This window comes from Sitodiplosis mosellana, unplaced genomic scaffold (assembly GCF_009176505.1).
Source record: "Sitodiplosis mosellana isolate CC-2019 unplaced genomic scaffold, AAFC_SMos_1.0 Smas_scaffold_6166, whole genome shotgun sequence".
Classification (NCBI taxonomy): domain Eukaryota; kingdom Metazoa; phylum Arthropoda; class Insecta; order Diptera; family Cecidomyiidae; genus Sitodiplosis; species Sitodiplosis mosellana.
Window position 1 is genome coordinate 4148299 of NW_022601407.1, and position 25350 is coordinate 4173648.

Below are 25350 nucleotides of genomic sequence, written 5' to 3' on the forward strand. Positions count from 1 at the left end.
GAAGTAAACAACAAAAGTCACACAGAAATGAGAGAACAAAATAAAGAATATCTCCGATTGAATGAAAGAGGAGAGAAAACGAGAGAAATAATACGAAGCGTGGGCAAAATATTGTTGACGATCTTAAAATTTAAATAAATATACCTATTGTTTAAGGATCATTGTGTGACAGTTATAAAATGTTGAACGCTGAGCACCGAGCACATATAATAACGAAAATTCTTGATAATTCCATTTTTTCTCTTCTCATTCTTCACGTTGCTCTTCTCATCTGTTGAGTTTTTACCTAAAAACCCAAGCACTTCTTGCCCTTGTTGTTTCTTCATTGAATCGTATTTTTTGAGGCCCGTTGCTCGGGGTACTTATAATGCAATTGTGTGAGAGGGAGAGAAAGACAAAATTGTTTATCAATTCATTTGCCGCTAGCAGAGCGCTCCAAAAAAGGTACGCTTTTGCGAGAAAAAAAAATCAACTTTTCGGTCGTTCTGCCGCTGTTGGTGCTGTCGCCATTGCCATCTCCTTCATTGTAACTGCTGTCATCATCATCCTTTCAGCTCAGCCTTAATTATTAATGGAAATTCATTGCAGAACAATAAGATACGCTAAATGATATGGGATTTTCCTTTTATTTCACCAAACCAAAAATGGATTACTTGCGCGTGTATATGCGATGAGCTCACACTTCAAAGAGCTTTTATAATTTTCACTTATCTTTCATTCTCTCACTCTCACTCTCTGTACCACTTTGTGCCGAATCCGAATCCGAATCGGTTGAAGGAAAAAAGCACACTGATTGAATTTATAAACGGAATTGGTGCCACTTTTTTTCCATTTCGAAACGTTTCTGATATCAGTTCCTTTTAATTCGTTATAATCAACTTTAGCTGTTACGATTGTGTGCACCAGCAGAGCAAGCATAACGATATCGAGTTCGTATCTTATTTCCGTTTTTTTTACGCTCGAAGAGTAACAAAAAAAAACACCGTGGCAATCATTTTTGGGCTCATTGTGACAATACAACGAATTTGTCGAAGAAAAAGATTAAACAAAATTCACTCTCGGTGCAATTTCTAAAGCAGAAAGAAAGGAAACGTATTTTTTCTTGCAAGGAAAACGTCGACGACAAATATTTTTTGTCGAAGAAACGGGTAGCGCTCGCACACACACACGCACACTCAGCCATACAAACAAATTGGAATCTAGAGCATCTTACGAAATGGTAAAGAAAATCGGTTGGTAAACACACGGTTAAATAGTACGATGATTATGATGCCTATGGGCTATCAAAAAGAAAGGGATTTATTGCGATAGAAAGTGAAGAAGAGAGAAAGCGGGAGATAGAGAGAAAAAGCAACCAAACGACATTTTCGTCAATGATCTAAACAAAAGAAAATAGCGCAAGATGCCGAAAAACGACGGAACGCACGACTGTGAAGAAGAAAAAGTCCCAAGAAACAGGAAAATCAGAGCGACTAATAAAAATGAAGAAGCAAATTTGCCTACGGCCATTAGATTCTCTACTGAACAGCATCAGGATCGGTAACACACACACGTACACACATTCACCGCATACACATACTCATTCCGATGGAAAAATGCTTGTTTCGGTACATTGACATGTGTACGACTTCTTTTTCGGCGTTGTCATTCATGCAATATGTGGTTGAATTGCTGTGACCAGAAGCCAAGACAAAAAGCACATTGCTCAAGACAAATATTCCGTAGACGATAGCCAAAAAAAAAACGAGGAGAGTGAGTGAGAGCTCAAGAACAACAAAAAACATCACTGCAAAATGATTTGCTCATTCACCGGCTAGAACAATCGCTACTGAACAAACAAAAACCGTACCAAAAAAAAGTACTCACACACAGCAACGGGACGGGAACAATGGCAAATTTCCAAAATATCAAAAATAAAACGGAAAATTTATTTCATTTCGCTTTGTCTATTTTCTACCTTGTTTTGTCAAAGTAAACACACAGCATCGCTCTGGCAAAGTATACCGGTGGCGGCATCGTCTCAGGTCTTTTGTTGTGACAAGAGAGAGAAACGATTTTCGCTTGTATTTATACACTTGTATATTCATAGCCATCTCGTTGTGCAAACGACCATCGTGAGTGCGATATGCCACGGATCTCTTTTTCCTTTTCGTCTTATTCTGTCGGCTTTTTGCGAATGTGGGAGGGAACGAGATGGAAGGAGACAGAAAAAATATTTACCGCTTAAAATTTGAGCGTCGCATTTACGACATTTTGATTTGCTTATTTTGCTTGCTGCACCAAAAGAGAAATGCCCCGTTCTTCGCCGTTGTTGACAACAATTCGAGGATATCGAGAGACACACATACACGTGTTGTGCGCTCTGCAAAAAGCGATGAAAACGAGGGACGAGGAAAATTCATATCGCCGCGCGTTCACTCACTGAATAAACTGCTTTTTCATACACGGCCATTCTTCTTTTTTTTCGGCCTGTCGTTGTTGTTTTTCCAAGGGGGGTTACTTTTCCACGAAATCTCTTCTATTCTTCTTTTGCATAGCAGCGCTAGGTAGTAGTTTTTCCTTCTTTGCGTAGCATTATTTATCGGGCGAATGGTCGAAAATTCGTTCCGAACAAAACGCTTTATCAACGCGATGCCAGTACACTCTCTCGCTCACACCCACCCCCACAAGAACCATTTTTTGAATAGAGAATGCGAGTGAACACCATAAAAAAATGAATAATCTAAAGAAATGAGAATTGCTCCCTTCATCAAGTTTGGCACACAAAACGTGTATTTTTCATTCTGTTCTTAGCATTTTCAGCAGGCGAGAGCATTGCCAAACAAAAGTAGAAAACAAGACAAAGAACACTGGAGAAAAGATAAAAGCATCGAAAGAGAGCGAGCGAGCGAGCGAGTGAACGGGAGCGTGCTCCTTTTTGTTGTTGCTTAACATTTTTATTCATGAGTCAAATTCCGACTCGAGAGAGAGTGAGAGAAAAATTGTATTTTTAAGTCGATCGTTCATTGTCATTCAATTTTCAAAACGCATCACAGAAAAATAAAGCAAATGTATTGAGTCAATCATTGCCGAGGAATGTATGTAACTCTCATGTGGGATTTGTGCGAGTGTGGAATTGAATCAGCGCGATAAAATATTCAATGACAACATACATAACTCCCGAAACCCTATCTATCATATACGTACACATATATGTGTATTTACTTATCGCATACACTGAGGCGATGTGGTTTATACTCACTGCACTGCACCGAGCACTGCACTTGCATCTTTCTTGTGGGTGCATTCTCTTGCTCTTGACTTTTCCCATGCACACACTGAGTTTACTATTATATTTTTCAAAATTGTTTATAAACAACGTCCATTGAAATAGTTTATTTTCGTTTCCTCTCTCTTTGCGTCCTCCGCTGCATGTTTTGTGAGATTGTACGAAAGACATTTCCTATTGATTTACAAATCGATTGTTGTTTTATGCGTGCGAGTTTTGCTCGCAGTTCTCTGAAACTTCTTTCTCCACAATGGGGACAACACTCGCTGGAATTCCCTTTGGAAAATGATTACGTGAACTCTTCAATGCCGTTGGTCGCGGTCGATTGTACGGTTGTCAAATTTTCATTCCAAACATGAGAATTGAGACATTTCCGGTGGCAACAAAAGAGCTACCGAATTAAAAATAGCCCTCCGGAAAACATGACAAAACTTTTCAAACGGATTTATTTTCGAAATCGAAGCACAATTTCTCATTTTAAAACCAATCGACTGAGATTCATTTGTGGTCGGAGATTTTAGAAGGAGAAAAAAAACGCTGATCGATTATTTGTTCCAAACAAGAGTTTTTCCGATTAAATATTTAAGATTTGATCCTGTGCTGGTTCACTATTCTAATGAATCCATCCAATCTAATGAGAAAGTCGTCAAAAAAACGTATACACAATTTTGAATCGAAATTGATGATGGAATTATTGCCATCACATTTCAAGAATTGAGAACAGTTTGCCTCGAAGCATAAAATTTTGTGTTTTTTGTTTAAAGAATGAATGGGAGAAAGAAGACGCGGAAGGGAGGCGAGGTCAACCGAAAAAAAAAATTGACTGTTTGAGAGAGATGTGAGTGTTTGCAGGAACTTATCATTATGTTTCTAATACGTATTCATAATTCATATGGACTGGCTTTTTCCGTTCTGGCATTTTATATAATGGGCCGGGTAATAACAGAGCATAGCTGCGAGGTGAAGCCATCAATTCCATTGAATATATTTATACAAAGTTGAGAAGTCTTCTCGAATTGAAAATAACAACAACAAAACGAAAATCGTATCGTACTGAACTGAATAAATGAAATTCCAAAACGCAGACGCGCATCAAATGTAGTATTTTTTTTCATTCTCATTCTTTTCTGTCTCTATTTAAAGAGAGCACGGCAAATCTTCTGAAACAAATACAACAAACACTCATGCGCGCAATAGCTAAGCCGTCGAATCGAATTCGGTCGGGAGGATTTCGTGTATGACGTTGTTGTATGTGTGTGTGTTTTTTTTTATTATTTGAGTGTACATTTGATTGTTACCGTTATTATTGTTATTATCGTTTGGAATTATTTCGTTTCGAGCTCAATAGTCCGGGATAGAGAATGAAAGGAAGAGAGGGATATACATAGAGAGAAGAAATAGAATGAACACATTTTATTATAGCCGTTGAACTACGCCACAACGAATTTCTTTTAATTTAAATGGATAATAAAAGTGAACAACGACGATATGACGGTCGGTCTATATATATATATATAGTTGCACCTATTAAGTGGTTTTGCCATTCATTCATAGTTTGTCCAGGCGACCTTTCACATACAGCAAAACCTAATCATGTTGATTAAAAACGATATAAGATATAAAAAAAAAATCATAAAGGCGAGCGAATAGCGAAATTGCGTGAAAATCAATTTAATTCGTCACACCAGTCGTCATCGTCGTCGGACTCTGGATGGTGGCTAAAAAACATTGGTGCGTGCGTATACAGGTAAAAATCGGATATGCAAAAAGCAAATGGCAAGTGCACGCGATAAACCGAAGAGAAAGACGACAAAAAAACAGAACGGAACAGAACACAAATCTAATCTATGGCAAATGGAAATTTTATTTCAATTCTGTCGTAGATTTTTAATACCTTCCATTAGTCATACATTAGCAACACAACACACGGTGTTCCCTGTTTTTCATTCTCTCTCTCTCTCTCTATCGATGTTTGTGCCAACGGCTCGAAAATTGTATTATTTATATTCCTATGCCATAGGATATTGTTTTGTATTAGCCGCATAAGAGTGACCACTAATTATTCCTGGATTAGTTACGTTGAAAAATATGAACCATTTGCGCCTAGTTGAAAGTGTTGAAATAACAAACTGATTGTGTGTGTGTGCAACCAGAGGGCTTGCATTTTATCCCATTATTCTTTTTGCTTATCAACCATTCGGAAATGGATTCGATGAGAATCGAATCTCTTGATCGAATCACTATCAAATCTTAGCAATTATATTCCTCGTTTGTTTTTATTCCATTTGTTTTCGATGCAATCAACTAATTTGTTCCATTTATTCTTCGTTTTTTTTTTTGCAGATGATCAACAAGTTTTGCAGCAGAAGCAGCACCGTACTTGAATAAATTGAGCGAAAAAAACGCACACAGGCCGCACAGTTGAAACATTGAATGCGTGTACGGTTTCTCGAAGAAAAAAAACAGAAAAAATAAAAAAAAAGTGCAGAAAATCAACAGAGAGTACAATCGTGTGTAATTGTCGATGCAATTCTGTTCTTTTTTTTCATTGTGTTTTTATCGCTTTTCTTTTTCGTGTATTTTGATTGTTCATCCTTCGTGTTCATTAAACGCTGGTCATTGTTTTTTCCATTGACTATTACATGCATGTGAACAAAACGTAGAGTGTAGAACGAACGAGAAAAAACAACAACACACGAAGCGAACCACAACACGAACCGAACTCAAGCAGAACCGAGAGTACTCAGAAAAAGGCACAAGGAGAATATAGTGTGTTTGTGTATATGTGTTAACAAAAAGAACAACGAAAATAACTTTGGAAGAGACACAGAACGGAGGAGGAAAGAAAAAAAAAATTCGCCGAAGAGAACTTGAAACATTCGGATAAAAAGTAACAGCGTGTAAATACTTATAGCCAGATTTAAAGCAATAAAATCGAAGAACATAATCAGCTACAATAGTGAGCTCACGCAACGCCTAACAAATATTACCAATCAACTTTTATTCTGCGTACGCTTTAAAATCAGTGAGCAAACGAAGAAAAAAAATAAACACACTTCGGTTGAAATCCATTGACAGGAATATTTGCAGTGAGCGCAAAACGAGAAGTGTCATAAGCAATTCAAATTGTGTACGTGAGTGTTGTTTTCGGGCCAAATGTGCAATCATTACCATTTTGCCATTTAAGTGCGGCAATAAAAACGAGGGGGACAAAATCGCATTTAACAAACAAAAAAGATCAATGATTTTATCATCGAATAAAAATCATCATTAAAACAGAGAAAAAAAAAGTCCTCAACACACATACACACTGAATTCAGTTCGTGCTGAAAAGCTGTTTTCAAGTTTGCAATCGACTTGAAAAATATGCGAATAAGTGAATACACCGAGAGAGAGGGAGAGAGAGACAGAGAGTGTTGTAATGACTGTTCGATTGAATAAAGAAAATTAATCCATTGTCGCGCCGAAAAGTCGAAACAACAAAGAATTCCATTAATCCGGTGTGAAAGTGGTGAAGGGGAAGAGAGAAAGAGAAGTGGCGTGTTATTGTGTTGCAATTTTAAATAGTTTTTATCCTTATGCCACTGCTTTTCCAGCTGATTACGCAGACGGCGAATCGAATAAATTCAGTGCGCCATTGAACAATTCGACTGTAATCGAATAAATCACCCGAAACAAAAAAAAACATTTTTTTTTAGCTCGGGCTCTTGTTCAACATTCGATTTTAATTTTAAAATTTCTTTTGTTCATTGAACGAAGGACGACAAGAGGCCACAAATTTACTTTGAACAATAAAAAAAGAAGAAGCAGAAACGGGCCAAAGCAAATTACACTACATCAAATACTTGAGTGTGTGTGTTCGAGTGCATTTTCAAACTCTGAGTTTTTAATGCATTCTTTTTGCTTTGGATAAAGCGAAGAAAAAACAATTGTCTGCAAATAACTGTCGTTTTGTTATTGTTGTTGTAGTTGTGTAATCAAGTGTTATTATTTAAGCCCCTGGAGTGAAGAGACATACACAGCAGCAGCAGCAGCAGCAGCAACAACAACTGATGCAAAAGAACAATCTACAAAATCAAGTGGTCAAAACCATTATAATTTGCTCGGAAATAACTGCATTCGACTAAAGCAAAGAGAGCAAATCCATTAAATGAACTCTGACGTCTGACAAAACAAGAGCAGAGAAAAGCATTTTTGGATCAAGTCAGGCAGAGAGAGAAGGAGAAAGAGAACGAGCGTAGCAGAGCAGCAACGAGTTTGAGTGCATTTCTCTTGGAAATATCGCACAAACACCATCATCAGCACTTCCCTGCAGAGACCCCAACTCAAATGACAATTGAAGCCAAAAGTCATATGTGAGAAATAATGGCAAATATGAAAAAACCACCGCTTAATTGGGTGGTGAATGCAACGACCACCAGTTTAGTTATTTTACTGTTGCAATTGATACCGTACGGAAATGGCGATTCATCATTTGGAACATTTAGTAACGTTGGTAGTGTTGGCATTTTTGTGCACGGTACAAATTTAGCAAACACAGCAGCATCAACAGCAGTTGGCAGCGCAAATGGCATCATCGGCGGCGGTACCAGCAGCATCGATCAAAAATGTCCACGCGTGTGTACGTGCACCGGCCAAACGGTTGACTGTTCACATCGGGATTTACAACAAGTACCACGGCGCATTCCATTGGATGCCGAACGACTGTAAGTACCCCCATCCCCCCTTAATTTTCAACTTCTATGTTAGAGGTATAGTGCTTGGTTAGCAGAATACACACGATTTTAAATTGAGACCTGGAAATTAGAACGGGAAACGAAAAATTGATTAGTTTACATGTGCAAAATGTTGTTTTCGCATTTGCCACAATTGTGGAAATCCGATGTGGCAAACGCGTTACATTCGCTCATCGTGAACATGTGAAAGCAAACGAGAGCGGCATGTCAAGTGTTGTTCGGCGTGATTTAATTTTTTTTATTTAAATGTCAATTCTATGATAGAAATAGAGACGATTTCCTATGCTCGATTCGATTTGGAATTCGATTCGCAATAAGAAGGATACCATTTTGAAAGGCGTTAAATTGTTTTCAAGAGATAATTCAGAATGTGTTGCAATAAATTAGTTGCGTTTGTTTTTCATTTTCTCTTCGAAAAATGACGGATTTTGCAGCGGTACAGATAAATTGTGCACACTTCGGTATTTGAAACATAAATACCGCATAATTTTGCCGTTTGCCAGCGAGAATATAAAAGTGGTTTTGGCAGGCGAAGCGTAAGAGAGAGAGTGAGATTTTCCAAGTGTTGCATGGAACATTGTGTCATGACACACGTTAGTTTTCGGCCTGAAACAAATGCTGTATTCTCTCTCTCTCTCCCTCTCTCTCCCCTCTCTCTCGTTCGTTCACTTCGTATGCATGTGTGCTTGAAGATCTCTGCATTTACTGTCTGCACTGCGTCATCACGACGACAACGACGACGAAAAAGAAGCAAACTTCACCATAACCCATCATCAATTCACTCAGTCTGACTTTTCACATTTTATTTGCTGTTTTCTCACTTTGCACATTTTATTTATTTTTTTCTGCTGTTTTGCCATTTTCATGCGCTTCACTATTTCGTGTGTTGTTTTTTCTCTCTCTTGCCACTCTGCCTGCTCTTCATGCAAGCAAATTAATTAAATTTGCAAAATTGTGAAGAAACACGTATTGTTTGACGCGTTCTAAAATATCCATTTCAAATCTGGCGAACCTAGATTTTTTTTTCGGTGCAATAACAACAGCAACAGCAACCAGAGCACATTCAATGCAACGAATTAGAGTCAACTGAAATTGAATACAAGAAATAGAAAGCAAAAAGAAGAAGAAAAAAAATAAACCTGTCTCTGAAATTCTCCTCGGTAATTCGATACACAAATTGAAATTATTTGTTCCAACATGCACAATGCCGTGAGCTCATGCACACACACACAACCCGATGATATTGTGTGTATGCCGAAAAAACGGTTTTTGTCGTGTTCGAGGCCTCGAACCGAAACGAAGGGATCAAGAGACGGATAGAGAGAGAGAGAGAGAGAGAGAGAGAGAGAGAGAGAGAGAGAGAGAGGGGAACAAGATGCATGGAAATTAAATAAAAGCCAGTTCAATCACTTCTCGCAGTTAAGTTGTGATGAGTGCTTGTTTACTGCGTCTCTGTTCGCAACACACTTACCCGAACATGACCGAAAAAAAGAGAACGATAACGAGAGCAGCAACAACAACGCACTATACACACTCAGTCATTCTAAATAGAAATTGAAATCGAAACTTCTTCCGCTTGACAAACAGAGAGAAAGAGAGACCGAGTCTGGATACAGACTCTTGTCGATATGGCTAGTGTACAATTGTCACAACTGAAACTTATTTCCAAAATGTGTGTGAATGGAAAAACGGGGACGTTTGGGCTTGGTTTTGTTCTCGCTTTTATTAGTTTTCAGTGGTCGTTTCGTATCGTTTGGTTTGGTTGTGCACCTCAGCAACTTGTGTCTCGAAAATTATGTAGATTTGGCAATGTGTTTGTTAGAAAAGCGGCCGTGTTCCATGCATTTGGTGTCGTCTTTTGCCGTCGCTCGTTTCAAAATGCTAATCCATTTTTATTGTCCCATTCAAATGGCCCGAAAATCATACTGGAAACGCCAGTTGAAATTCGAAATTAATTTTCATTTCTTGTGTGAGTGTGTGTATTTCGGATACAAACTATATACACGCTTTTTTTTCTGCCTTCCACAATGACATTGTGTCCCATTCGCTCCACATATGTGTAGCTAGATGACGGAACATGAACGAGCAAGCGAACCGAACACACACGGGATTGCGGTTTGGGTGGCTGTGTGGCAAATACCGAGTGCATTTCGAGTGCGTGTGTAAATTTAATAAAATGCGTCATGGGTAGAGCATATGTGTGTTTGTTGAGGATGCTAGTCTGAATGTGTCATTCACAAATCACTGTAACAACCGCATCACATTTTCGTTACACTTCACACCAACAGCGCACACCACTATTGCCGCTGCCACTGCCGCCGCCGAACACCGACCACAAAACTCTATAACAAAAGAACTCGTACAATTCATTTGTGCGGTGATTTTATTAATAAAATATATAGTAATATATTTTCTCTGAGTTTGAAGAGCTTCGCACAGCGAGCGCATTGAGTGCCGCTCCTTTTTCATTTCGAAAATGGCATTTATATTAGATTTTTAATATTAAACTATTTAGCATTGCATTGGCTGAGGGCATGAAATTTATCATTAGCACGGTTGTCGCGTCGATATGTGATTTTACCCATTGCCTTTGTGTGTATGTCGTTGCTCCGGTTGCTCTCATGTTCTCGATATATATATACATGTACATATATGTTATATATTTGCATTTCTGTGATGCAATACAACTGAGTGTCGGCCGAGCACAGATGCTATCTCGCTGAAATCGATTTCTCTTTTGACGAGAACGTGGCAACAAAGAAAGCAAATAAATTTTTAATGTAATTTCATGGTTTTGAACATCTCTGGCCTGCCATTCTAAACCGGCGCGCGATAAAGTGGCCAAGATAAAACCGAAGTGAAAAAAAAACAAACACCAAACAAAATCAATGCATAGACTCAACAACCAAACGATAGACACCAAAAAAAAAACGAAGAGAATGTTAAAATGACGTCCATTATTTTTCGATTAAACGAAGAGAGGAGAAAAAAAATTGAAACGTCACACGGCTATCGACCATTTGGCTTTGATACATTATTCACGGTGCATTTCATACAGATAATTAACGATGCACCGATAATTGATGGATGAATTGTCATGTTTTTATCTCGGTTGAAGAGTGAGAGAGAGAGAGAAAAAAATTAAATAAATAAACAACAACTCAGTATTCTCAGTTTTCTTTTTCACTCATCAAACAGCAATCTGTTTGACATTATAATCTGCATACGATCAACAAATATCGATGCAAGGGAAAATAAACGGCAAAAAACGTTACGCTTTGTGCCGATTGAAAGAGAGCCGAGCGATAATATCTATCGCGCTAGGGATATACAAAGAAGAAGGAAAAAAACAACAACAACACAATTTGGAGACCGACACAAAGCATTGAGTGTCCGTGCCACCGCCGTGCGGACTTTGAATGAGCGAAGCAATCGCCACACCAGTGAAGCCAAATGGATTTTGTAGAAAAGCGAATTCCGTCTGTCGCATTGAATAGGCACACTGGTGAAAAATTGAACGTTGTCGGATATGTCAAATGACATTTGCCAATCAGCCGATTGACCACTCGTTTTCTTTAATTGCCGCTCTGAATCTCTCTCTCTCTCTGTTCGTATCTATCTCTCTTGTTTCAATCTCATAACAGAAAAATCAACTCAATCCAATTGTTTGGAGCATTTCCAATTGGTAGCAAACATTTTTCACGTCACCGTCGAGAGTGAAAATGAATCGAAAACCACCGATTGAGCGACAAAAGAGTGAGCTAGCGCGGGGAATGAAAAAAGTGCCAAGCGGAATTGCAATGAAGAAGTCATCAGCACATTCAATTTGCCGCAGAAATAAATTGCAACGGACATTTTGTGAAATTTGAAGAGAGAACCGATGAAAAGTGGCGCAATTTTCTCTTGTTTGTTCTGGTATAGAAATTGGTTTTTCATTAAATTGTCAATGGGAACGGAACAAGCTGGGCACCGAGATTCAATTTATAAAACAAAGTGATTGTGTTGGTCGCGCGCGCGTTCGCATGACACCAATCGCACTCGATATTTGAACGTTTCTTTTCATAATATCATTTTTTATTGTTCGCACGCTATACAAGTTGGGTGTCGGTTCGATGGCATCGCCACTCTCGAGCGAGATTCATCGATTTAAATAGAAATCGATATGAAGCATTTCGCAAAAAAAATACAACAACAACAACCAACTCACATAAAAGCAGCGTCACTAGCAGCAGCAGTAATATAGAGGAAAAAATGACATTCACGATGCGAACAAATTGCATTGGCAGCAAGCAACAACAAAAACAAAAACACACCGATCGAGTGCGAGACCGAGAGATACAGCAAATAAATTCAAATCATAAACACCGGCAGCAATACACAAGTGCAAAATTTCAGTTGAATAACCAAAGCAAAATGGATGCATATAAATTCCCTTTTATGCACGTTGATCACACGTTGGACTCTTGCTCTTTTGGATTCCTTTTTGAGAGAGAGAGCGAGAGCCACAGAGAGAGAATCAGGACGTTGATAAAGTTATTCGGGCTTGCCGTTTCTTTTTCTTTTTTTGGGTGAATGCTTAGCCAAGGCTCTCTCTCTCTCTTTGCTATTTACCATTTTCAATCAACGGCGCGTAATTTTTTTCTCGTCGTTCGTTCATTCTGTGTTTGTTGGATGTTTCATTTTGTCCCGACATAGCATATAGTCGTTTTCCTACACATTTCTTCATTCCATCGCTATAAAAAAAGCACAACGACGACGAACGTTGGAATTTAAAACGCCCACAATTTATCGATTTACGGTCACTCAGTTCTCTTATTATCGTCGTACGACACGCATCGCGACCAATTTCATGTAAGTGTAATGCATGTGCACGGCGAGAGTTTACTATTTACTCATTTCGTGTTTCATTTTTTTTCTCTTGCTCGCTCGCTCTCTGTGTACAATTCCTTTAATTTTGGTTTTTTGTTCGTGAGCACTGATAGCAGTGGTTGTGTGTGAACGATCGTTGGAGTGAAAGAGCTAGAGGACATTCGCTTATGTCTCGATGTCATCGTCGTTTGGTGTGATTAAAATTTTAACTAGAAAAACCTTTCAGTGTTCCTTTTTGTTTCTCTCCCTCTCTCTAGTTCTCCTCGGTCTCTCTATTTGTATATAATCTATTGAACTAGGCAAAGAGTATTAATTGGCTCAGCACTTGTCTTCTTAATGATTTTTCGCTGTTTGCTCTCTTCATAATCTTTCCGCTGGCACTTCATTCTTTTCATCTGCGAGCTCAATACAGCAACAACAAATCGTTTTTGAAGCACGAAAAGTATGTGTTTGTGTGTAATCATTTGGCCGTGGAACAAAATGCGCGTCATCTAATGGCAGCGAGAGAAAGAGAATGATATCTTGTAACAATATCATATTGTTTATGGGATTTCAACACGGAAACGTACCATACATTTCCTGGCATGCACTTTAATCTCTTTGGTAAAAATGTCTCTCTCCCTCTATCACGCAAACTGAACAAAAGCCAAAAACAAAAACAAAACTGAAACAAAACGAATCGGAAATATTTTCATGTTCTGCAATTGAAATTGATTCGTTTGCCATTATTCAGTTCTGTTATGTGTGTGTGTGTGTGTTTGGATCGTGTTTAATTTCATTTTTATTGCGCTCAACCAATCGATTGACACATAAGTGCACATTGAGTAAAACAGTAAAGAAAGACAAAAAAAAACACACGATCGAAATAATCTCCTAGCCTGTCGCGTTCACATTTGAAATGTTCATGCGGTGAGGATATAATAATTACCTATTAAATGTTGAATGAGATGGAAGAAATGAGAAAAAAAATTGCACGCAGAAAATCAGCTTTTGAATCGTAATATGCCTTCTGTCAGCAGAAAATCGTCTTACGCTCTCGCTTTGTGTGTGTGTGTGTGTGTTGCGAAAAAGAAACCATACCAATTGGGTATGGGGAGAAAGAACAAATGCAGAATGCGCTCGCTCCTTGCTTTCGCTCTGTGTGTGTATGCATTAAAGCGCTTTATAGCTGGGTACACCAATCGAGTGCTAATTGGTATACGTGCTGCATTTTGATTGTTATCCACTTTTGCTGCGAAGTTTTGTTGGCTGCTCTTCTGCTGTATTGTTTCTCGTGTATGGCGATGCACACGCGACCGTCCCATAATTATGACCGTATTGGCACGAATTAAAGGAGAGGAAAAAAAAACCATATAAATGGAGCCTTCTCCATCGTGGTCAAAATGCCATCCACGTATATCTATATGATGTGCTTCGAGCACAACTATTCAACTTATTTCAAATGCAAAATTACGCGATATTTGCACTCAAGGAATATGAACTCGCTTCCAAACAGCATTCCATCTTGCAAATAATTCACATATTTCCGTATTTAGCGAAAATTTCTCCTCTCAAAGACAAACAAAGTGAGCGAGAAATTGAGAACGCTTGAAATTTTCGCCAGAAATGAGCGATTCCATTTTTATGAACGTTGCATTTGGAAATTTGTTTGGTATGGATTTTGATCTTGTGGGCCCCGGTTCACTCAAAGTCTTTGATCTGAACAACATTTTTGAAATAGTATGCTTTTCCATTTGTTTTGAAAAGTACGAGAACAAGTTGAAACTCACCATAGTGACAGAAGAGGAAGGTAGCACAAGTGAAAAGAGTGAGAGAAAGCGAGAGAAAATATTCATTTGCTCAAACCAACAAAACAGCATCAGTGAATGCAGCAAACTTCCATAAAATCCTAATTCATTGGCGAAAATATTTCCAGTGCGGAAAATGTGAAATTGCCTAGAAGGCATATCCTGAATGTGTTTGACATATCTCTTGCTTCTCTTGTGGCGGTGTGTATGCCTTGTGTGTGTGTGTGTGTGTGTGCATTTACTTCACACCATCAAAGAGCAATACATTCATTCACATGCGAAAAATCGAAAGATTAAAGCAACGTTCGAACAAACTTGAGCTATTTGCCGCATTGTTTCCTACAATGCGCCCAAAAATGAAAGAAGAAAAAAAAACAATGCATTCCGTGAAGGAGCAACAACAGCAACCCCTCAGCTCACGTACGAAATACAATTACTTTTTTCTGGATTACTCTCTTTTTTCCTGCTGAACTGTTCGAAGTCAACAACGGCGGCGGAGGTACCATGTGTGTGAGTGGAGAAAAGGAAATCAGTTGCGGATCCCCTTTTATTCGCTGCTCATATTTTTTTCCTTCCATCATTGCCATTGACAGAGAGAGAGAGAGAGCGAGTGAGCGAAACTTGGGCATCGGCTGAGCGTCCTCGATACCATTTCACGTCTATGCACTAACTTAAGTCTCTCATAACGTGCGTATATGTGCTGCAATCAAGGAGTTTATTGAACGAGTTTTCAACGCTGAACAGAAGAAAAAGAAGAAAAAAATCACATTCCGTGATGAAAGTACTTGCCTTGTTGAAAATCAAAAATAAATTCGGCAATGCAAAACGTAAGCAAAATACGGCTGATGGTGTTTGTATGCGGGAGCATAATCGAAACAATTTTCAATTGAAATAAATCGAACACACAAAGCAGATATGAATTGAAGATGTGTATGTGTGTTTTTGTGACAAGGATAGGGTGGGAATTTCGGAATCTCTATTTCAAAAGAGTGCAACAATCGAAGCATGAAGCAAGCAAGTGATCAGACACTAGCAATAAGATAAAACCTCGGCTGAAGACATAGATTGAAATAGAGAGAACGAGGGAGAAAATCGGTGTAAAATTAAAGAACGTAACAGTAAGCTTCGGAATTTCATCAGATTAGGGATTTTATTTTCATTTTCCAAATCCAAGCACCGAAAAAAGGAGTCAGCAGCAGACATTCAAAGGCCCGGCCAAAGCAAAATGTGAAATGATGTTTGGTGTGTGAGTGTGTAAATGCCACATTGAATTACGTCATAGAATGGAGAGCGCTGCAACCAACGCACCAAAATGCAATCCAATGCAATCCAATGCATTCCACTCGTCATCCCGTTTTTTTATTTCTTAATTTTCGATTGTATTGCTGCCGGTTTTATTTTCTCTTTGGTCGGTGTACGTGTCTTAATCATGAATGGTTCGGTCTACTGCATCGTAGTTTTTTCCCAATTTGTCATCAACAAATATTTCATATGCATTTGCTCTGCGAACATATTCGTTGCTCCATATGTTTTTCTCTTTCATTTGTGAGTAAACATACTTGACTGGATATTTCCAATCGAACAATGAACACTCTCTCACAGTGTAAATTGAACTGAAATTGAACCGAACGCGTAAAGTGAAAGAGAGCTCAACCAAAGATGCAATCACTGCAGACATAACGCAATCCACATTACCACTCACAATGTTACGCAATCGATTACAAATTCATGCTGACGCTTTGTATTTTTTTTCTGTTCTCCTCTTCTCCTTTCATTCTTTCTCCGTCGGTTGTTCATCGGTTTTTACGGCATCCGATTTCATTTTTTATTGTTTCTCCAGTGATTCTTCAAGTTCGAATGTATCTGGCTTCATTAATGTTCTCGTTGCTAGGATTTTCGTTCGTATCCTTTCGTCTCTCTCTCTCTCTCTCTCGTTTACATTTTACATTTTGGTTATCGGTTTCAGTCATAAAAGGAATATGTTTTAGTACACACTCTCTTTCCACTACGGTATATTTGATCTGTTTTCAAGAGAAAATGCTCAAATGGGTTTTTTTTCCATCGTCGTCGTCGTCGTCTTTGCTTTTAAATCGTGGCATTTTGGTTCGTTTAAATCTAACACACATTTTAAGTACCCACACACAAAATCTTTTCAATGTGTTTGTCGGATTGGTTGTGTCTGTCGCCGAAATATCTAGCTCGAAAAAGGAAGCCAACCAAAGAAAATGCGTATTGAACTTCGCAACGAACACCCGAAGGACGACACCATTTCACAGAGATAAAAGAAATCATGTGATAGTTTGTTGTTTGTATTGTTATCGTGTTGTTGCCGCGGCGGCCACGTCATATTTTTTTGTACTTCTCGCTCTGCGTTGTTTCTCATTGTTTTCACGCTTAAACACCACATTTTTCTGTCGATTTTATTATTATTGGCTCTGGCTTCACAACCATACTCACTCTTACACTGATATGCGTGTATTAGTCTGTTTGCATTGTCTGCTTTTATCTGCTCTCACCATCCACAGTATTTACATGTGGATGGAATTTGAGTTAGTTGTTGTTATGCGTGTATGTTATGTCATTGTCACGTTCGATAAGCATTTCAAGAAATTTCTATTACCTGCTTCGTCATCATTATTTCTTTCATGTTCATTGAGTCTTTTAAATGGTCGTTTTCGACGAATTGACCGCCTGCCCGGTCTTGGTTCTGCCGCATCGCATCCACCCTCTCACAAAATGAGTAAATGAATTTTTGCTGCATAATTTTTAATTTATCCTTGGGTTTCTTGTATTTGTGCAAATGTTTCCACAAACTTTTCGACTTTCGGCCCAGAGCGCTCATTTTCGGTTTGGCTTTTGTCCCCTTATGGGTAAAATGCTGTGTACTGTCTGTGCGGGGGTTCCGATCGAGACAACAGTATGAGATTTGATTTACGCTGCGGACAACATTGCTTCATTTTCGTTCTCTCGGCCGAAAACTTTGAATGGAAGACCGTTTGCGGAGTAAACAAAAAAAAACTATGCAAACAATGCGATGTCCAGCGAGTTTTGTTTGTCAAACACAGAGAAACGGTGCGTGATAGTAGTAGCCTCACAAGCACACAACTCTTTTTACGGAGAAATTGTTGGGTAGCAAAACAGCGGGCCAAACGGTTTTCACACCGATAAGGCGCCTACAGAAACTAACACACTTGTTCCATACGAAAACCTGACATTTTCGTCGGTTATTGTTGCTGGAAAACTGTTTCAACTTTGTGAAAAGGTGTATGTGTTTGCGCATTTCGTTTCAGCTACATCAGCATTCTTCCAACTACGCAACTAAACAAACGATGATTAAGTTGTGACAAACACGATCGAATCTCGGCATATACCCTTATTAATTGTTTGTCATATTATTAACAAGCAGCCGAAAATGCTTCAGAATCGATGTATGCCTCTCGGTCAAAAGTAGAGCTAGAGAGAGAGAGAGAGAGAAAAAAAAAGACATCTGTCGGTTATTATCTGAATATGTTGTCAATTTTTTTAACTGACATTTTTCAAAGCTTATTTGGTTATTTGATGTTGTCACTTATTTCGTATTTTGTTTCACAGTTTCTCTCTTTATCTTCCTCGTTCATTCATCGTTCGCTCTCTCTCTCTCTCTCTCTCTCTCTCTCTCTCTCTATCTCTCTCTCGTTTTGGTCGCTTCGATCACTGATTCCACCGAGTAGATACGGTTCATTTGGGCTAGTTCTTCCTTCGGCTTATTCCATTTCATTTCGTCGAAGTAATAAATGTAAATATTTGCTGTTGTTATGTTTTGGGCCTCGTTATATCTAAATATCAATATAACCAAAAGTATGTGTCTCTATTTCTGTTGGCTGTCTCTTCATTAAAGGCATTTGATATATGCACAATGCACTACACATGTTGTCACTGTGTTGCCCATTTCACATTTATTTTCCTCGGTCATATACATTCACTCTCTCTCTCTCTTCCTCTCTGCTTCGCTCCCCTTCTCTTCGATTTGTTTCGTCATCGGTTTTTGGTGACAATGTCAACGAAGGCGTGCGCCTGCTATCTCTCTAGACTCCTGTTCCACATATATACTGCACACTGTTTTTATGTGTCGTTTATACAATTTTTTATGCCTTTCGTTAAAATATTTCCTGCGAAATTCATTGACGCACACACTAAAGAGAGAGAGAAGGAGAGCAAAAGAGAAAACGAGAGACATACACATTACCGAATAAGCGCAAATAACAAGAACGAAACAAATATTCATGTTATTCAGATAAATTGCCATCGGCTTTCACATTTCAAATGATTTTCGGTTGTCATTTTTTATTTATCGCCATATCTCACAACGATTTCTGTTATACATTCACCGCGCGAGATAGAGAGAGTGAGAGAGAGACAACAACTCTCGGTGTTCCGTTCGGTTTTTGTTTTCCAAAGCAAAGAGACAGAGGCGATAATTAGAAGTTCTCGATGCAAAGAGCGCGCACAGTGAGCGAAGAGAATTTATCGGAATTCGGCTTGGCATCTTGTTTGGCATTTCTTTTTTTTGTTCGTTTCGTTAATTTTTTCCTACGGCTGATTTTGTTTTGACTATTTATTTCTTGCAGCTGCTTGTCTCGCGACTATTTTTATATTGTATACATGTATTTTTCTCTCCCTTTTTCTCTCTCAACGAGATCCAATTAATTAATGTTTAAGCATCATTCGAACCAAGAACTTATTTAATTAAAATTTCAGCAAAAGTGTACGAGCGTGTGTGTGTGGCTATCACATTTCAAGCCTGAAAATGATTGATGTTATAACATGGGTTTATGGTCAAAGTTTGTAGCACTTTTTTCTCCATTAATTTTACCACTCAAACATCAGCAGCAGCCGATTTTTTTTTATTCATATTCATATTTAATGTTTTTTGATGAACATTCGATTCATTTCCGGTTTCCGTATATATGCAAAATACCGTTGTTATTTTGTTTTGTGTTTCAACACAACACAATGGTGTGTTGCATTTTTTCTTTCTGCCTTGGGTGAAAATTATCTTTTCGCCACTTATCCCACATGTACATCGTGTATTGTGTGTTACAATTTCAATTTATTGCCGCAATTTTTTGGCCGTTCCGTTCGCTCCGTGGAATCTTCCATATCAGCAGAAATGGAAAACTTTTTTCAATGTTTGATCGAAATGGATGTGTTTGCCCGTACCTTAAAGCTTCCGTACACCGTCGTTGTTGTTTTTGTCATTGAATGACTCTTTCTCTCTCTCTCTCTCGGTGTTTTTGGTGCGGCAAGAACACGATGAGTCAAAAATCGCAAATAGTAGTAAATAAAATTAAAGTTTGATGCTGATGAAACAGTATACTTTTCTATCAACGTGCAATTTAATGTCTCGCAAGTCAGATAAGTAAACGAATCCAAGCGACGGAAACGACAGCCGAACGACGACGACGACGATGACGACGATGATGAGAGAAAAAAAGGCAGCAGCAGCGGCAACACATACAAAAATATTAAATTTACCCTTTTCGAGATAGAGGAACGGCAAATGTTTCGGAAAACTTTCCTCTTCTCATCTTCACGTCGGCAAGCCGGGCATGTCAGACACCGTGTGTGTGTATGCATCGAACATGGAATATTCGAAAGTATTTCATCCGTGTTGTTCATATGCGATGCCTCGGGACAAAACACACGGCTAGAGTCGAAACACCCAATGGAGATGGTGCATGGGAAAAGGAAAACAATTGAACTTGTTATTTGCTCACAAGTTGATCGATTATGATTGATGTGGAAGGACGTGTTGAATGAATAGAATAACATTTTCTTCTCTTATTTGTATCCCGAATAAAAAAAAACTGCCATCGAAATTGATGTGTTGGCTCATTTCACATCTTGAGCATCGACAAGAGAGCGAGCAGCAGCAAAACTCTCTGGAATTTTCCTACCATTTCCGTTCATTCGCTCATTCTTTCTATCTCTCTTGGCGTCTTTTTTTGTTCATTCCACATGTCAGTCTCTTCATCTTCTCGTTTGCTTGTGTTTTCAATTCAATGTTGGCATCTTGTTTGTTTGTCTTGTTCAGCACAACCGGTAAAACAATTTGTCCATGCGGATTTAGCTACAATGAACGATCGAATTGAATAAATTACCACGAACAACCCCGCCAACCAATACCATTGAAATAATACACATAGTATTTGTATGTTGTTCAATTCCTTTGGTTTTGGAGAAATATTTAGGACACAATGTTGAAAACATTTGCCAAGAACTAACGTACGTGCGTGTGTGCGTGAGAGAGTAAGTGTGTAATGTAAATATCAAATTATCATCAATGGCATGCGTAACATAAGTCACCGCACACCGAAAAAATTTATATACACATATTTTGTTGTAAATCGTTAACATATATTTTCTTTTGGTTCCGGAAATTCGGCTGTGCTGACAACAACGACGATGACGATGAAGTGTTTGGTGCGGGGTCATGATTGAATTAGTAGTGTACACTCTTCTACCGGTGATTGCCGGCGAATATTTCGTTACAAATTCTTTAATAAGGTCCTTTAGCGCACTATCCATAAAATCAGATAAACAATGATAAGCCAAGCAAATACCTACCTGAGAGTGTTGTTATACTCTCTCTCTCTCTCTCTCTCTCTCTCTCTCTCTCTCTCTCTCTCTCTCTCTCTCTCTCTCTCTCTCTCTCTCTCTCTCCCTCTCAACTATATATAGTGTTAGCGAACACTTGGGGTTTATTTCAAGCCATGCCATGAAATACCATGCCATGCCATGCCAAGGCTTCATCATTAATTTCAATTGAATTTCCATAAAACCGTTACCATCGCTTCTTGTTTCTAGCTCGTTCACTCCACAGCGAGAAAAAAAAATAAATATATTCATTTCTTGAGCGTCAAAACGTCGTGATTTCACGGAAAAACACAGTGTTTCCAACAAAGAACCAGACCGAGAGGAGGATATTACACACACAAAGCCCGTTGAAGAAAATAAAAATGCTATAAATCGGTCTAAGAGCGAGAAGAAATGAAAAAAAAAATAGAACATTATAATACCCATGGCTTAGGCTAGATTCATGCAATGTTTGACGTTTACGCTGCAATGTTTGTTTTTGCTCTTCCTCTCCCTCTATCGTCTCGTCGCTTCTCTTCGACTACTGTTTGTTCCATGCAAAAAATAACATTGGATGCGCTAGCCCGTTTTTTTTCCTTCTTTCTCCTATCTTGTTTCCTTGTCGCTGTATGGATTTTCTTGTAGCGAAAACATTTTGTTTGTCTAAAATGAAATAGAGCTGATACGTTTTCGTGCAGCGAATTTTGCTGAGCGATGAAGAACAGAAAAAATCAACAATCAACAAACAACAACACACATTCACGACTAGTAGAAGAAGACAAAAAAAAACATACGAGCGCGTACTTCTTTAATTCGATAATACATAAATTTGAATTTATAAAAAATGTGTTTATTATTATTATGCACATATTCACATCCTTCACGAATACAAACGGCTTGGCGCGCGTTGATGATTGTCTACTCCATGCGTTATTGGAATTCATTTATCATCGTGTGTGTATCTAGGGGTTGGCATCGCATATTCGCGATGTTTGAGTTTGCTGCTGCTGTGTGTGTGTGTGTGTGTGTGTGTTGTTTCTTCGCTGTAATCTTTGCCTCACATCGATGTCTTGTTTCTTCTTTTTCAGTCTTTATCTCTCTCGTTCTCACTCACTTGCTTACTTGTCTCGAATCTCATTTCATTCCATCGCTAACAAAATCATAAATAATCGCGTTAAAATCATGGCACTCGGTTTTTGTGTGCCACACACTGAATGTGTTAAATTCCAAGCTCTCGTCGCGTTAGAGTCATCACACATCGTCCGTTCATTGAATAAATATAGTGATTCTCTCTAAGCTGTAGTTGAACTATGTGAAGAGCGCGAGTTTGCCGTTCCACAACGAATCAACGCATAGCATCAGGGCTAGTGTGGAAATGCGTTTTGATGTAACATATATACACAAATTCATAGATTTGTATAAATCGTGGCGCATTCGTTAGCATGCACTAAACGCTGCCGCTGCCGCCGCCGCCGCCGCCATTGCCGCATTCGCTCGTTCACAATTTTTGTTTTCGATGAAACGAACGAAAATGAAGTTTTATGAGCATTTTCTTTCATCGTCTTGATTTAGACGTACCAAACGTAATTTATTTTCATTAATTTTACTTGTGTGTCGGCGGCGGCAACGGCGGCCGTTCGCCATGCTGCCAAGGATTTAGTTGTACATTTTTCAATCTTTGGTAAAAACAGAGGAAAAAAAGAGGAAGAGACAGCAGAAAATACAACAACAACTGGCAAAAGATAAATATACGGATGGTATTAATCTGCAGCGCAACTGATTTAACTCACCGCTATCGATCGATGCGATTAAATTGTATTTTATGGTTGTTTACGCGTTGTTTGTACAGAGAAAGAGAGAACGCACACGCAAAACGAACAAAAAGAAAGATGAAAAACTGATACACGTTACGCGCGCGCGTTTAGAAAACACACTGTCGTCTGTGGGTAGCTTTAATGATTTTCGCCCGAAAGTTTGGCACATCTATATCGATACGACAGCGAGAGAAACATACAGAGAGCGAATGAGACAGAGTGTAAACTTTGGCCATTAAGAACGCAAAGACAACAAACAAAATAGCACGGATATTTGTCACACAAAACACAACATCTGAAATGCTCGCGATTAAGCTTAATACAAAACGAGCAACAAATTTAACGACTGGAAAACTGCCGGCGTTTAAATGCAAAGCATTTTATTGCCCGAGATGTGTGTATATATTGGATGATGATGTTATTGTTGCTGCTGCTGCTGATGATATTGTTGCTGCTATCATTGCACCAGTCGAACACTAACTTGAAGCTCTCTCCCTTGTCATTCACCATTTTATTAGCTTGAAATTTTGAATAGCTTCGAACATCAATTTAGTTTACGTTCAACGGCAGTAAAATACCTGATAATGACATTCAGTGCGGCTATAATGATAATTAAAGCAAAAAAAAAGACGACGATGTTGGAACGACTGAAAAAAAATGTGGGAGAAATGAACGAAAGAAAAGAAATCATCATCATCATTGTCGAAGATGGCTTTTCCATGCACAATTCAAACCGCAAATAGCGATAGGAAGAGGGAAAGACTTGATTTTTTTCCTCATCGTTGTCGTCGTCGCAGTCGCACTTAAATGATTCGTCAGATCATTTTAGATATTTTATTTTCAAACTTCTATTCGAAGAATGCTCAAAAGTATTCCACACAAACACTCGGTAAAACCGATTTAATCCCTGTGAAATAAAATTTTCAAAGAAATTACGTCGGACTCCGAAAGTGGAGTTCATCACAACTTGTGCACAGCATGAGACATAGAGATGGAAATTAAGAGGAAAAAACAAATGCTGTGCACATTTTGTATCGCAACGTCAATGACGACGGCAGCAGCGTCGACGGCGGCGGCGACGGTGGCAATGGCAATGGAGAGAAGAAAAGAATAAGAAAAAAAATTTGGAAGAGGAACAATTGATGGACAGCTAGCGCAATTCAAGAGGTGGGCACATACAATTCAATAGAATATGCAAATCCAAAATAGTACCCACTTAAAAGCCATTGAATGGCAATAAAATGCAGTTTCATTGCCATTCATTCCATCGGTCGATATATCGTTGTGCAATACATAGAAACAAAACAACACGAGAAGTTGATGTGCCGCTCAGAGGCCAATCAGTAGACAATCACATTTTAAATGAATGACACTATTCCCGAAGCTGAACAACGAATCAAATTAACACAATTCTAAAGAATAGAAAAGAGAGAGAGCAAAAGAGGCAGAATCGACTCGTCAAAAGATTTATGTTTACCGATGTTCTATTCTGTTTTTCATACAAAAAAAAGTCTACTTAAAAACCTAGAGAGAGAGAGAAAGGAAAAAAGTGAAATGATCGAGACACACAAAAAAAACCGTCCAAGTAATCGACAAACCACACGCGTCCTACCAACTCACCAGCAGACGCACTGCCAACCAAAAAGATATGACGGCTGCACATGCACCGCACATCATACTGCGAATGAAATCCAATCAAACCATACATTCATAAAATGAAGAAGGGAAAAAATACACGCTCAAAGAATAATCAAAATACAAATCAAACAAATAAAAATTAATATATTTTTTTTCTGTTCGTTCCTTTCGGTGTTCGGGCGAAGCAATTCAAAAGAAGATGCTGCGCGCTGCCAATGAAATGACGGACAAAGAAAGAGAAACAAAAATGGAACAAAAATAAAACGATTTACATCTAATAAAACACATTAAACAAACTAAAGTGCCTGAGAAAGTACACGTATGCATATGGTCATTCGGTCGATGCATTCACACAGCCATTCTATGTGTCGTACTCATGAGCGTACGAGAGAGAGCATACCACATCATATCGTACATCATGAATTTGTTGCGCACGCTGAGAACAGCGAACATAAAAGCCAAACAGAACTTGTTGATCGAGAGAGAGGCCACAAAAACAACAACGGTAGACACAACAGCGAACGGCGGCCAAGTCTATCGACCAACCGACCGAACGAGCACAAATGAATTGCCACACGAAGCAAAAGCGATGCTCTGCTGTTGCACCGATTAAATGTTTTGAA

General features: G+C 38.6%; 1 protein-coding gene across 4 annotated transcripts in view; it reads left to right on the plus strand.

Moving 5' to 3' along the window:
* Positions 1–25350, plus strand: part of LOC129575330 (protein slit) — a 133726-nt gene that overhangs the window by 38753 nt on the left and 69623 nt on the right. For all 4 annotated transcript variants that reach the window (XM_055458726.1, XM_055458727.1, XM_055458728.1 and 1 more), the window contains exon 2: positions 5612–7974. In XM_055458726.1, coding sequence (XP_055314701.1) covers positions 7634–7974 — 341 coding nt within the window. In that variant the 5' untranslated portion in view covers positions 5612–7633. The remainder of the gene's footprint in view (positions 1–5611; positions 7975–25350) is intronic.